This window comes from Suncus etruscus, chromosome 14 (genome assembly GCF_024139225.1).
Source record: "Suncus etruscus isolate mSunEtr1 chromosome 14, mSunEtr1.pri.cur, whole genome shotgun sequence".
In the NCBI taxonomy this organism is placed as follows: Eukaryota; Metazoa; Chordata; class Mammalia; order Eulipotyphla; family Soricidae; genus Suncus; species Suncus etruscus.
In genome coordinates this window covers 18,345,359-18,360,875 of record NC_064861.1, presented here as the reverse complement: position 1 = coordinate 18,360,875, position 15,517 = coordinate 18,345,359, and the positions used below count along the sequence as shown (strand labels likewise).

Here is a 15,517-nt window from a genome sequence, read left to right as displayed (position 1 = left end):
TAGAGCCACAAGTAAGCCCTGAGTACCACTGGGTATGGCCCCAAAACCAAAATGAATAAAAATGAGAAAATTGATCTTAAACTCATAAATCTTGGTGCATAACTTCTTACTCAACATCTTTATGCCACATTATGCTCGCCACCAAAGTTGTTACCATCCACTGCCAAGTAACTGATCCTTCTATTACTGTAATTTTCCTCAACCCCTTCTGGTAACCCCCTTAGATTTTTTTTTTTTATTCTTACAGAAAGAGGATTTTGTGTACTTGGTGACCTTTGTCAGTTTGACCATGGGAATGACCCCCTGGTTGTGGATGAAGTGGCTCTGCCAAGCATGATTCCCTTCCCTCCACCTCCACCTGGACTTCCTCCTCCACCACCTCCTGGAATGTTAATGCCTCCCATGCCAGGCCCAGGCCCTGGCCCTGGACCAGGTCCCGGCCCAGGTCCCGGTCCAGGTCCCGGCCCAGGTCCTGGCCACGGCATGAGACTTCCAGTTCCCCAAGGACATGGCCAGCCTCCACCTTCTGTTGTGCTTCCCATACCAAGTAAGTATATGTTCAATGAAGATTTTGTTCTTTGATTTTTGGACCATATATGATGGCGTTTGGGGGCTAGCCTTCAGTCCTGGGGGAACCATGTGGTGCTGGGGACAATCTGGCTATTTGGTTGTATGTTAAAAAAGCCAATGTTTTATTGTGTATTTTGGGGTTGTGGGCGGCCATATCCAATGCTGTTTAGGTATTGTAATGGTCTCTGAGCTGGCAATGGAGTAGGGACCATGTGTGATGCTGGGGATTTGTCCTGGGGTTGGTAGGATGCAAGGCAAGTGCCTTACCCCCCTGTACTATTTCTCTGGCATGGGAAAGCCGAAATGTTAAAAGAAATTTGGGTGCTGGAATTCTTGTGCTTGGCCTGTTGAACTCTGATTCCGCCATCTTTAGTTTATATAGGTTTATATAGTTAACATATTTGTTGTCACATAGAAACTTTACATCAGTGCTTTGTTCCCCCCCTTCTCTGGTTATTTTGATCACTATGGTGTACATGTTTGTACACATTTTGTCAGTTTCTGCACAGTTGGCTGTGGTACTTGCCAGAGATCAAATGCTCTAAGTTGCCACATTTGGACATTTATTGGCTAGATATTAAAGACATTAATTATGCTCAAACATGTTTGCTAGGGGCAGCTCACCTGGTCAAGGTGTTTACCCATTTTTAGTTAAGTTTGCATAACCCAGGGTGTGGTTTATGCATATTCTGCTATGGCCCTTCTGGCTACACAGAGCACAGTTGTTGGAGCTGCTCTTGGTACACGTGGGTGCCCTTGGAGTCTGAACTCAAGGCTTGTGTCCAGTAACGTGTCTTTCCTCCCCTCTCTGCATTTCAGTCTTCAACTCTTTGGGCCCACTAGGCTGTGCTTAGGGCTTTCATCAGGTTATTAACTCAGGCATCACTGCTCCTTATTGTGCTTGAGAGACCAGAAATAGTGCTGGGGATTGAGTTTTAACCCCTGTACTCTTTTTAGCCTACCAAAACATATTTATAGAACTTAAAAAAAAACTCTCTGGGGCCAGAGAGATAGCATGGAGATAGGGCATTTGCCTTGCATGCAGAAGGATGGTGGTTTGAATCCTAGCATCCCATATGGTCCCCTGAGCCTGACAGCAATTTCTGAGCATAGAGACAGGAGTAACCCCTGAACGTTGCTGGGTGTGACCCAAAAATCAAAAACCAAAACTAAAACCAAAACAAAAAACCCCCAAAAAACCTCTTAACCACCTTAGAAGTTTGTTCAAGTCCCCAGTCATTTTCCAGCCCCAGTTTTCAGAGGCAAGTGAGCAGTTCTGCTTTTTTTGTTGCTGTTTCTATTTTTGTTGTTGTTGTTGTTGTTTTGGGGGGATCATACTCAGAGGTTACTCCTGGCTCTGCACTTAGAAATCACTCCTGGCTTGGGAGACCATATGGACACCAGGGGATCGAACTGCGGTCCGTTAGGTCAGTGTGTGCAAGGCAAACCTTCTATTGTTTGCGCCACCACTCCGCCCTCACATGTTGTTTCTGTTTTGATCCACATTTATCCAGTTGTGCATAGATCTTACTCCTAGCTCTGTACCCATAGATCACTTCTGATGGGGTTGGGGGAATATAGAGTGCAAGGGATTAAGCCCAAATTGGCCGTGTGCATGGCAAGCACCTTTACCACTAAATTAGCACTCTAACCCTGCAATTCTGCTCTTTTTTTGTTGTTGTTGTTGTGGATTAGTTGCTATTCATTGTTTTTACAGTGGTAAGAATTGTGTCTAGGGCCTCACACACACAAACAAGTGTCCTACGGATGAACTTCAGTCCTTAGTCTTTACCTTAGATTAGATTAATTCTATTCTAGAACTAAAAATAGTATGATTAATTATACAGTTGGTAGGCTTAACATTCATCACATTTCTTATTTCTGTTCTTGGTCATGATAGGTAGTTTGGGTATGAATATGAATATCTAGATTGGTCTGGTTACCAAGACTTTGACATCAGACATTTATGCTCTGCCTTTCCCTTTTGTCTATAGGACCACCCATAACACAGGCAAGCTTGATAAACAACCGTGAGCAGCCTGGGACAAGTGCAGTGCCCAATCTTGCACCAGTGGGAGCAAGACTACCTCCTCCTATACCCCAGAACCTCCTTTATACAGTATCAGAACGTAAGTTTGGTTCATAATTGCTAGATTAGAGAAAAACCATATTTTCAAATATCCTACTTTAGAAAAAACAAGTTAATTTCGATTCTTATGAATATGTCGCTTAAAAATTACATTTATATTCACAAAGCATTTTGTAATGATTATTCTTTCTGGATTTTATTTGATATTTTATGTGATAATATGTAAGGCCTTTTGTTTCGGGAAGTTTCAACTATAGAGATTTTTTTTTTTTTGGGGGGGGCCATACCCAGCAGTGCTCACGGGTCACTCCTGGCTGTCTGCTCAGAAATAGCTCCTGGCAGGCACAGGGGACCATATGGGACACCGGGATTCGAACCAACCACCTTTGGTCCTGGATCGGCTGCTTGCAAGGCAAACACCGCTGTGCTATCTCTCCGGGCCCAACTATAGAGATTTTTACCTAATAATTGTTTTATCTGAATTTTCTGAAACATAAGACGTAGAGTAAGGTATATACAAAAGGCTAGATAAAATATGTGTATTATCACTAACTTGCATGCTGAAGTGAGGATAGAAAGCATCATTTTGGGAATATTTAGTGTAATCTTTGTCTTATTGTAGTCATATGTTTTCCTTGCATTCTAATTCCCTTTCTTTTTTTTTGGTTTTTGGGCCACACCCGGCTGTGCTCAAGGGTCGCTCCTGGCTCTCTGCTCAGAAATAGCTCCTAGTAGGCACGGGGGACCATATGGGACACTGGGATTCGAACCAACCACCTTTGGTTCTGGATCGGCTGCTTGCAAGGCAAACACCGCTGTGCTATCTCTCCAGGCCCCTAATTCCCATTCTTTTAATTGCCTTTTTTTTGGGTGGTAGTGATTTTATGTTTTGTTTAGTTTTGATTTTTGGTTGCTACACCCATTGGTACTTGAGAGTCGCTGCTTCTGATGGTATTCGTGGTGCCATATGGAGTTGGGGGTTGAAACTAGGCTTTTTTCATGCAGAGCATTGACTCAGTTTATTGAGGTATACTTCTTTGGCCACTTTCTAGTAGAGGTTTTTAGTCTACTAAGGCTTTTTTTGGGGGGAGGGGGTTGGGCCACACCCAGCAGTGCTAAATGGTTACTCCTGGCTCTGCGCTCAGTTATTGCTCCTGGCAGGCTCGAACCCAGGTCCATCCCAGGTCAGCCATGTGCAAAGCAAATGTCCTACCACTGTGGTACCACTCTGGCCCTTTACTAAGGCGTTTTGAAGTTTTTTTCCCCAGAAACATAAAAGTAATCAGTTGTTAAAAATTGTCATGTTGTTGGGCTGGTGTGATAGCACAGCGGTAGGGCATTTGCCTTGCACGTGGCTGATCCAGGATGGACGTTGGTTTGATCCCCGGCGTCCCAGATGGTCCCTCAAGCCAGGAGCGATTTCTGAGTGCATAACTAGGAGTAACCCCTGAGCATCACAGGGTGTGGCCCAAAAAAGCAAAGAAAAGAAAAAGTCATGTTGCAAGCTTTGCTTCATTATGAAGATCCAGGTGACATGGATATATTCATCTGTATGTAATTGTAATTATATTTGTCACAGTATATATATATATATATATATATATATATATATATATATATTTTTTTTTTTTTTTTTTTGGGCCACACCCGGCAATGCTCAGGGGTTACTCCTGGCTGTCTGCTCAGAAATAGCTCCTGGCAGGCACAGGGGACCATATGGGACACCAGGATTCAAACCAACCACCTTTGGTCCTGGATCGGCTGCTTGCAAGGCAAACGCCGCTGTGCTATCTCTCCGGGCCCCTGTCACAGTATATTTTACTTTCTAAACAATTCTTCATCTCTTATCATGTCACAGAGAAGTAATTCAGCAAGTGATTAAGCTCATGTTAAAATTATATTTCTTGGACCTGGAGAAATAGCACAGCGGTGTTTGCCTTGCAAGCAGCTGATCCAGGACCTAAGGTGGTTGGTTCGAATTTCGGTGTCCCATATGGTCCCCGTGTGTCTGCCAGGAGCTATTTCTGAGCAGACAGCCAGAAGTAACCGCTGAGCATCGCCAGGTGTGGCCCAAAAACCAAAAAGAAATTATATTTCTTCTTAGGGGCCGGAGAGATAGCATGGAGGTAAGGTGTTTACCTTTCATGCAGAAGGTCATTGGTTCGAATCCCAGCATCCCATATGGTCCCCCGAGCCTGCCAGGAGTGATTTCTGAGCATAGAGCCAGGAGTAACCCTTGAGTGCTGCCGGGTGTGACCCTCCCCCCCAAAAAAAGATTATATTTCTACCATGCTTAGAAATGGCTCCTGACAGGCTCGGGGGACTGTATGGGATGCTGGGAATTGAACCTAGGTCTGTCCCAGTCGGCCTTGTGCAAGGCAAACACCCTACTGCTGTGCTATCGCTTTGGCCCCACCTTTCCACATTTTTGATAGGATTAATTGTCTTCCTTGGCTCTGGGCTCAGAAACCGCTCCTGGCAGGCATGGGGGACCATAAGGGATGCTAGGATTCGAACTGGGTTCGTTCTGTGTTGGCCACAGCAAGGCAAATACCTTATTGCTGTGCTATCACTCTGGTCCCTGTTGAGTTTTATGAGAGTTTTATGTATCTTGGAAATTAATCTGTTATCTGATGTATTGTATGAAAATATTTTCTTCCATCTTAGCCCTCTTTCTTTCTTTTCTTTTTTTTTTTTTTGGTTTTTGGGCCACACCCTGTGACGCTCAGGGGTTACTCCTGGCTATGCACTCAGAAGTTGCTCCTGGCTTCTTGGGGGACCATATGGGACGCCGGGGGATTGAACCGCGGTCTGTCCTAGGCTAGCGCAGGCAAGGCAGGCACCTTACCTCCAGCGCCACCGCCCGGCCCCTGCCCTCTTTCTTTCACCATGTCTAACCTTTTTACTTTTATAGTCCCATTTGTTTATTTTTTGTCTTTGTTCTTTTTCTCCGGAATTGGAAGCATCTCTGAGATCTGCAGTATCCTACAGAGATTTTTTTTGGGTTTGGACCATATCCAGTAGTGCTCAGGGCTTACTCCAGATTCTTTGCTCAGGAGTTACTGCTAGTGATACTCAGGGACTGTATGTGTTGCAGGGATCAAGCTGGATTTGGCTATATGCAGTTCATGCAGTGCAAGAGCTTTAATTCCTGTACTTTAGCTCCTTTAGAAGTTTTGTTGTTTTGCCAGTTCAGAGATTTATAATCTTCCGATGAGTGAAAGCATCTGGTAATTGTCTTTTAATGATTTCATTTAGCATATTCAGCTCAAGTTCCATCTGTTTTGTCCCAGATGGTTTTGTTTTGTTTTGTTTTGGGGGCCACACCCAGCATTGCTCAGGGCTTATTCCTGGCTCTGATCAGGGATCTCTGTGGTGCTCCAGTTACACAATAATACAATACAACACAACACAACACCTTGGCTATATTACAAGCCCCTTGACTGCAGTGCTCTCTCTAGTCCCCAGGCCTTCTAAATTGCAACCATTTCTTTTTGAAATAGTGTTTAAAAGCCTTAATATGTGTTTAAGAAAATCAGGCTTGATTTAAATAACTGCCATGTTTCTGAAATGTTTGAATGTATTCTTTGTCACTTATTTTAAAAAGAAATTGTGCAGGGATTGGTTTGATAGTATAGCAGGTTGCTTGCTAGCCTTAATGAAGCCGATCCAGTTTTGGTCCCTGGTACCCCATATGGTCCCTGGAGCCCTCCAGGAGTGAATCCTGGGTGCAGTCAGAAGTAATTCTCAGCATTGTTCGGTGTGGCTCAGAAAGGAAAAAAAAAAAGTTGTGCAAACTAGCTTAAGTCTAGATTTCCAGTTTACTTTAAGTTATTAATTAAATGTACTTAGTACATTGAGTATTATGAATTTAACTAGTCATGATATGGACTGAGATAGTACCTTACATTTCATTGTACAGAAACATTTTCTGCAGTTCACCATTTAAAAAACTATTTTCAAGGGCTGGAGCAATAGCACAGCAGGTAGGTTGTTTGCCTTGCATGTGACCACCAGCATCCTATATGGTCCCCATAATGGCCCCTGCCAGGAGTGATCCTGGGCGTAGAGCCAGGAGCCTTTATTTATGGTAGCCTGAGTGCTGCTGAAGGTGGCCCAAAGACCAAAACAAAACAAAAAAGAACAAATTTTATTTTCAGATTCTGTTTCTGGAGCATACCCAGATGTGCTGAGGGAATCACTCCTGGCATGGCTCAGGAAACCATATATGTTATCAGGGTTGACTGCATGCAAAGCAAGTACCTACTGTATTATTCTTTGGCTTCATTGAATAATATTTTTGTATTTGTTTTGGGGTCATACCTGGTGGTGCTCAGAGTTACTCCTGGGTCTACACTCAGGAATCACTACTGATAGTGCTCGGGGGTCATACGGGGTACCTGGGATCAAATTTGGGTTGACCACATGTAAGGCAAACTCTGCACTATCATTCCAGGCCCCAATATTTCTGTAATATAATGCTTGAATGATCCTTCCCTTTCCTCCATCTTATGGTCCTGCAGTTTTCAGGGCTTACTCTTGGCTCTGCACTCAAGGATCACTTTTGATGGTAGTCAGGCAACTTTATTTGGCGCCAGGGATCAAACTTAGGCCATCTGCTTACAAGTCCAGAACCTTAACTGCTATGCTATCTTTTTAGCTCCATGAATAATCTCTTTTTGAACTTTTTTTTTTTTTTTTGGTTTTTGGGCCACACCCTGTGACGCTCAGGGGTTACTCCTGGCTATGCACTCAGAAGTTGCTCCTGGCTTCTTGGGGGACCACATGGGACGCCGGGGGATCGAACTGCGGTCCGTCCTAGGCTAGCGCAGGCAAGGCAGGCACCTTACCTCCAGCGCCACCGCCCAGCCCCACTCTTTTTGAACTTTTAAAGGGTTGGTGTTACTGTCTTCTGTATGTCATGATTTGTTAGCTCCTCCTTTGCTTTCTATGTTTGAAGAGCAGTGTAATAAAGTTTAGCATATCTGTTTTCCCTTTACATTTATTATGAAATATAGTTGTGTTGTGACTTGCCGTATTAAAATGTAATAAAACTTCCCAGAAGTTTCATAAATTTTATGGACATTTCATCATGTATAAAAATATGAATTTATTTTAACTTGCATCACCTTGTGAATGTCTCACTTTAGTTAGAAAATACAGAGTAAATCTTACAAATGCTTGGTAAGGAGTAATCTTTGCTTGGCAGACACTTGGGGGCCTCCCCAGGCATCCCCTGACGGCTTGCCTCGGCTGAGGCGTGTCTCGCTGGGGCTGTGAGTTTTCTGTTGGAGTTGTGGATTGTGCTGGTTTCTTTGCTTGGCAGACACTTGGGGGCCTCCCCAGGCATCCCCTGACGGCTTGCCTCGGCTGAGGCGTGTCTCGCTGGGGCTGTGAGTTTTCTGTTGGAGTTGTGGATTGTGCTGGTTTCTTTGCTTGGCAGACACTTGGGGGCCTCCCCAGGCATCCCCTGACGGCTTGCCTCGGCTGAGGCGTGTCTCGCTGGGGCTGTGAGTTTTCTGTTGGAGTTGTGGATTGTGCTGGTTTCTTTGCTTGGCAGACACTTGGGGGCCTCCCCAGGCATCCCCTGACGGCTTGCCTCGGCTGAGGTGAGTGTTTGGGGGCCGGAGTTGCAGATCAGGCTGACTGCTGGACCCCTAGGCCCGGCAGACATTTTGGGACCTCCCCCAGCCTGCATCAACCTGGGAACTTTGACCTGATTCAGCATTAATCTCTTCAAGGCGTGTCTCGCTGGGGCTGTGAGTTTTCTGTTGGAGTTGTGGATTGTGCTGGTTTCTTTGCTTGGCAGACACTTGGGGGCCTCCCCAGGCATCCCCTGACGGCTTGCCTCGGCTGAGGTGAGTGTTTGGGGGCCGGAGTTGCAGATCAGGCTGACTGCTGGACCCCTAGGCCCGGCAGACATTTTGGGACCTCCCCCAGCCTGCATCAACCTGGGAACTTTGACCTGATTCAGCATTAATCTCTTCAAGGCGTGTCTCGCTGGGGCTGTGAGTTTTCTGTTGGAGTTGTGGATTGTGCTGGTTTCTTTGCTTGGCAGACACTTGGGGGCCTCCCCAGGCATCCCCTGACGGCTTGCCTCGGCTGAGGTGAGTGTTTGGGGGCCGGAGTTGCAGATCAGGCTGACTGCTGGACCCCTAGGCCCGGCAGACATTTTGGGACCTCCCCCAGCCTGCATCAACCTGGGAACTTTGACCTGATTCAGCATTAATCTCTTCAAGGCGTGTCTCGCTGGGGCTGTGAGTTTTCTGTTGGAGTTGTGGATTGTGCTGGTTTCTTTGCTTGGCAGACACTTGGGGGCCTCCCCAGGCATCCCCTGACGGCTTGCCTCGGCTGAGGTGAGTGTTTGGGGGCCGGAGTTGCAGATCAGGCTGACTGCTGGACCCCTAGGCCCGGCAGACATTTTGGGACCTCCCCCAGCCTGCATCAACCTGGGAACTTTGACCTGATTCAGCATTAATCTCTTCAAGGCGTGTCTCGCTGGGGCTGTGAGTTTTCTGTTGGAGTTGTGGATTGTGCTGGTTTCTTTGCTTGGCAGACACTTGGGGGCCTCCCCAGGCATCCCCTGACGGCTTGCCTCGGCTGAGGTGAGTGTTTGGGGGCCGGAGCGCGGCCGCTCCGCTGCGCTTCGTGGCCGCGCACTCCACCTCGCCAATGAGTACCACCACAACACGTAGAAAAACCCACAGCGTAAGCGAGACAATGGGGAGACTACGCAGACCAACTTCAACCATAGAGAATGAAGATGGAAACTCTGATGACCCAACAACGACCAACTACCTAAGCAGTCTTTCAGAAATGGAGTTTAGAGACGAAATATGGAGGTTGCTATCAGATATCAAAGAAAGTATAAATCAGAGCACTAATAAAAATCAAGAGAATATGAAGACAGAAATCAGAAAACTCCAAACTGAAATATCAGATCAGATAACAGGTCTGAAAAACTCAATAGACGAATTGAAGAACATAATGGATGAGTTTTCCAACAGGTTAACAGCAGCTGAGGATAGAATTAGTGCTTTAGAAGATGAGATGCATAACAACTTTACACAGCAGAAGAGATTAGAAAAAAACCTCAAATCAAATGATCAGACAATGGAAAATTTACTCAAAGAATATGAGAAGATGAAAATAGAAGTCTTTGATAAGCTCAACAGAAACAACTTCAGAATCATTGGAGTTCCAGAGACCCAAGAAGAAAATCTTCAGGAAGAATCAATGGTTAAGAACATCATCACAGAGAAACTACCAGAGCTAAAGAAAACATGTGACCAAATCCTGCATGCCCGAAGAGTACCAGCTAAAAAAGACCCCAGTAGAAACACCCCAAGACACATCCTAGTCACCATGATGAAACCCACCGATAGAGATAGAATACTGCAAGCAGCAAGATCGAAAAGGGAAATTACATTCCACGGAGCATCCTTGAAATTTACAGCAGACCTGTCACCAGAAACACTCAAGGCCAGAAGGCAGTGGTGGGACGTAGTGGCAAAACTCAATGAAATAAATGCTTCGCCAAGAATATTGCACCCAGCAAAACTAAGTTTCAGGTTTGACGGATGTATACACGGCTTCACAGATAAACAACAGCTCAAAATCTTTGCAGACTCAAAACCAGCCTTAAAAGAAAAACTGAAAGATCTACTCTAAAAACAAGACAGAACAAAAAACACACCAAACTTCTACACAAAGATGGCAATAAATCCCATGACAATTATTTCTCTCAATGTCAATGGACTAAATGCACCAGTTAAGAGGCACAGAGTGGCGAAATGGATCAAAAAACTGAAGCCAACCTTCTGCTGTCTACAAGAAACACACCTGAATAGTCAGAATAAACATAGACTCAAAATCAAAGGCTGGAGGAAAATCATTCAAGCAAACAACACCCTTAAAAAAGCGGGGGTGGCCATACTAATATCAGATGACACAAACTTTATACTCAGAAAAATTGTAAGGGACAAAGATGGATATTATGTACTAATCAAGGGATTTGTACAGCAAGAAGAAATCACTCTCCTAAACATATACGCACCGAATGAGGGTCCAGCAAAGTATTTAATACAATTGTTGACAAATCTGAAGAAGGATATCAATAATAACACAATAATTGTGGGAGACCTCAACACAGGCTTGTCAACACTTGATAGGTCAACCAAATGGAAACCCAACAAAAATATACTAGACCTGCAAAAAGAAATGGATGAAAGAGGCCTAGTAGATATATATAGGGCACTCTATCCTCAGAAACCTGGATACACATTCTTTTCCAATGTACATGGATCATTCTCCAGGATAGATCATGTGCTGGCACATAAAACATACCTCCATAAAATAAAAAAGATAGACATTTTGCAGGCTGCCTTTGCTGACCACAAGGCTCTGAAGTTAGATGTGAACTGCAAAGGGACACAGAAGAAAAAATTTAACACCTGGAAGTTAAACAGCCTCATACTCAATAACCAGTGGGTCCGAGATGAAATCAAGGAGGAAATCAAAAGGTTCCTGGAAACAAATGACAATAAAGACACAAACTATCAGAACTTATGGGACACAGCAAAAGCAGTACTGAGAGGAAAATTTATAGCTTTGCAAGCACACATCAGGAAGGAAGAAGGAGCTTACCTGAGTAGCTTAATGACACAGCTAATAGAACTAGAAAGTGCTCAACAAAAGGACCCAAAAATAGGGAGACAGAAGGAAATAACAAAGCTGAGAGCAGAAATCAACGAAGTGGAAACCCAAAAAACAATCCGAAAGATCAACGAAAGCAGAAGTTGGTTCTTTGAAAAAATAAACAAGATTGATAGACCATTGGCAAAACTCACAAAGCAAAAGAAAGAGAGAAACTTGATAACGCGTATTAGAAATGAGAAGGGGGAGATCACTACAGATACTGCAGAGATTCAAAGGGTATTCAGAGAATACTTTGAGAAACTCTATGCCACTAAATATGAGAACCTGGAAGAAATGGATAAATTTCTGAACTCATATAACCTTCCACGGTTGAATAAAGAAGAGGTAGCATATCTAAACACCCCCATCACTATTGAGGAAATTAAAACTGTAATCAAAAATTTACCCAAAAACAAAAGCCCAGGCCCTGATGGATTCACGAATGAATTCTTTCAAACCTTTCAAGAGGAACTACTACCAATTCTGGCCAGGCTCTTTTATGAAATCGAAAAAACAGGAATACTTCCAAATAGCTTTTATGAAGCCAACATCACCTTAATACCAAAACCTGATAGAGATGCTGCCAAAAAAGAAAATTACAGACCAATATCCCTGATGAACACAGATGCAAAGATCCTCAACAAAATCCTGGCGAACAGGATCCAGTGCCTCATCAAGAAGATCATTCACTTTGATCAAGTAGGTTTCATCCCAGGAATGCAAGGATGGTTTAACATCCGTAAATCTATTAATATAATACACAACATAAACAACAACAAAAATAAAAATCACATGGTCATATCAATAGATGCAGAAAAAGCATTTGATAAGGTTCAACACCCATTCTTGATTAAAACTCTCAGCAAGATAGGAATAAAAGGAACCTTTCTCAATATAGTCAAAGCCATCTACCAGAAGCCAGTGGCAAATATTATCCTCAATGGAGAAAAACTAAAATCCTTTCCTCTAAATTCTGGTACAAGACAAGGCTGTCCTCTCTCACCACTCCTATTCAACATAGCACTGGAAGTACTTGCTATAGCGATTAGGCAAGAAAAAGATATCAAGGGAATTCAGATAGGAAAGGAAGAAGTCAAGCTCTCACTGTTTGCAGATGACATGATACTCTACTTAGAAAACCCTAAAGACTCTACCAAAAAGCTTCTAGAAATAATAGATTTGTATAGCAAAGTGGCAGGATACAAAATTAACACACAAAAATCAATGGCCTTTTTATACACGAATAATGATAGGGAAGAAATGGACATTAAGAGAACAATCCCATTCACATTAGTTCCACACAAACTCAAATATCTTGGAGTCAACCTGACTAAAGATGTGAAGGATCTATACAAAGAAAACTACAAAACACTGCTCCAAGAAATAAGAGAGGACACGCGGAAATGGAAACACATACCATGCTCATGGATTGGCAGGATCAACATCATTAAAATGGCAATACTTCCAAAAGCATTGTACAGATTTAACGCGATTCCTCTAAAGATACCCATGACATTTTTCAAAGAAGTGGATCAAATACTTCTGAAATTCATCTGGAACAACAAACAACCTCGAATAGCTAAAGCACTCCTTGGGAAAAGGAATATGGGAGGCATTACTTTCCCCAATTTTAAGTTGTATTACAAAGCAACAGTTATAAAAACAGCATGGTATTGGAATAAAAACAGACCCTCAGATCAGTGGAATAGGCTTGAGTACTCAGAGAAGGTTCCTCAGACATATAACCACCTTGTTTTTGATAAAGGAGCAAAAAATCCTAAATGGAGCAGGGAAAGCCTATTCAACAAGTGGTGTTGGCACAACTGGTTAACCACTTGCAAAAAAGCGAACTCAGACCCCCAGCTAACACCATATACAAAGGTAAAATCCAAATGGATTAAAGACCTTGATATCAGAACTGAAACTATAAGGTATATAGAACAACATGTAGGTGAAACACTCCAGGACATTGAGACTAAAGGCATCTTTAAGGAGGAGACAGCACTTTCCAAGCAAGTGGAAGCAGAGATAAACAGATGGGACTATATTAAGCTGAAAAGCTTCTGCATCTCAAAGGAAATAGCGCCCAGAATACAAAGGCCACCCACTGAGTGGGAGAAATTATTCACCCAATACACATCAGATAAAGGGCTAATATCCAAAATTTACAAGGTACTGACAGAACTATACAAGAAAAAAACAACTAACCCCATCAAAAAATGGGGAGAAGAAATGAACAGACACTTTGAAAAAGAAGAAAGGCAAATGGCCAAAAGGCACATGAAAAGATGTTCAACATCACTAATCGTCAGGGAGATGCAAATCAAAACTACTATGAGGTACCACCTCACGCCACTGAGATTGGCACACATCACAAGAAAGGAAAACAAGCAGTGCTGGCGGGGATGTGGAGAGAAAGGAACTCTTTTTCACTGCTGGTGGGAATGCCGTCTAGTACAACCTTTATGGAAAGCGATATGGAGATTCCTTCACAAACTGGAAATTGAGCTTCCATACGATCCAGCTATACCACTCCTAGGAATATACCCAAGAAACACAAAAATACAATACAAAAAACCCTTCCTTACTCCTATATTCATTGCAGCGCTATTTACAATAGCCAGACTCTGGAAACAACCAAGATGCCCTTCAACAGATGAGTGGCTCAAGAAACTGTGGTACATATACACAATGGAATACTATGCAGCCATCAGGAGAGATGAAGTCATGAAATTTTCCAATACATGGATGTACATGGAATCTATTATGCTGAGTGAAGTAAGTCAGAGGGAGAGAGAAAGACGCAGAATGGTTTCACTCATCTATGGGCTTTAAGAAAAATGAAGGACATTTTTAACAATATCTCAGAGACAAGAGAGATGAGGGCTGGTAGGTGCAGCTCAGGACATGCAGCTCATCACATAGAGTGATGAGTGCAGTTGCAGAGATGACTACACTGAAAACTATCATAAAATGTGAATGAATGAGGGAAGTAGAAAGCCTGTCTCGAGTACAGGTGTAGGGGGGTGGGGAGGAGGGAGATCTGGGAAATTGGTGGTGGGAATGTTACACCGGTGAAGGGGGGGTGCTCTTTACATGACTGTAATCATACAACTATAATCATGTTTGTAATCACGGTGTTTAAATAAAGATAAAAAATAAAAAATAAAAACCCACTAAAACAGAAGTGACAAAAATTAAGAGCATAGTAGGTGATATAAAATATAAACTCAACAAAAGCTCAGGATAATAGCAACTGAGCAAAAGGTCTAGGAATTCCAAGAGGAGAAAGAAACAGCTAGAAAAAAAACTGAAGGTGAAAAATAGTCTGAAAAGAAAGGAACAACATAGCAGAGAACTATGGAATGAGTTCAAAAGGAAAAAAAAAAAAAAAAAAAGAAAAAAATAGCATGAATGACCAGCCAGTAGGAGTTTTACTCCTTGATACTTTTTTTTTTAGTTCCCTACCTACTGTATTATATTATCGCTGACCTTGATATTTTTAATCTTGTTCTATACAGTTTGACTTCATTATGTCTGACATTCTTGATTTAACATATATAAATGCTAAATGTGCTTTCTTTTTTTTAATTATTATTTCCGTTGTTTTGTTTGTTTTCGAGCCAACCCAGTGGTGCTTCGTATTCCTGGCTCTGTCCTTAAGAATCACTTTTGGAGGACTCTGGGGACACTATGTGATGCCTGGGTTGACTGCGTGCAAGGCAAACCCCCTATTTGCTGTACTAATGTTCTGGTCCCCTAAATGTGCTTTCACAAAGTGGCTCTTAATATCTAAAGTCATTTCATATTTAATGTTGCTGGTATGCTTATTGGAGTTTGTGTCCCCCTTTCTCTATATTTGTTATCCGCCTGCTCATGGCATAACATATTTCATTGTATAACCTCATTACTTTGTAATACTTTTTATTTTGTTAGGGCATACTTGTGGTGATCTGTAAACCCCCCCTTTAAACTTGCAGATCCATTTTGTGAAAACCTGAAATTATGTATTTGGGAAAGTGATATTTTTTTAAAGTGGGATTGATAGTAGTCAAAGCTATGTATGTCATTGGATTAAGAAAATCTGCCTATTAGCTTGAAACTTGTGTCTGATGACCTGATAAGATTCAAATTTAGTTTTTAGGAAAAGGAGCAGTTTTT

General features: G+C 42.8%; 1 protein-coding gene across 2 annotated transcripts in view; it reads left to right on the top strand.

Annotated features, from left to right (window-relative positions):
- Window positions 1-15,517, top strand: part of RBM27 (RNA binding motif protein 27) — an 82,415-nt gene that overhangs the window by 35,599 nt on the left and 31,299 nt on the right. For both annotated transcript variants that reach the window (XM_049786847.1, XM_049786846.1), the window contains exons 7-8: window positions 248-547; window positions 2,565-2,699. In XM_049786847.1, coding sequence (XP_049642804.1) covers window positions 248-547; window positions 2,565-2,699 — 435 coding nt within the window. The remainder of the gene's footprint in view (window positions 1-247; window positions 548-2,564; window positions 2,700-15,517) is intronic.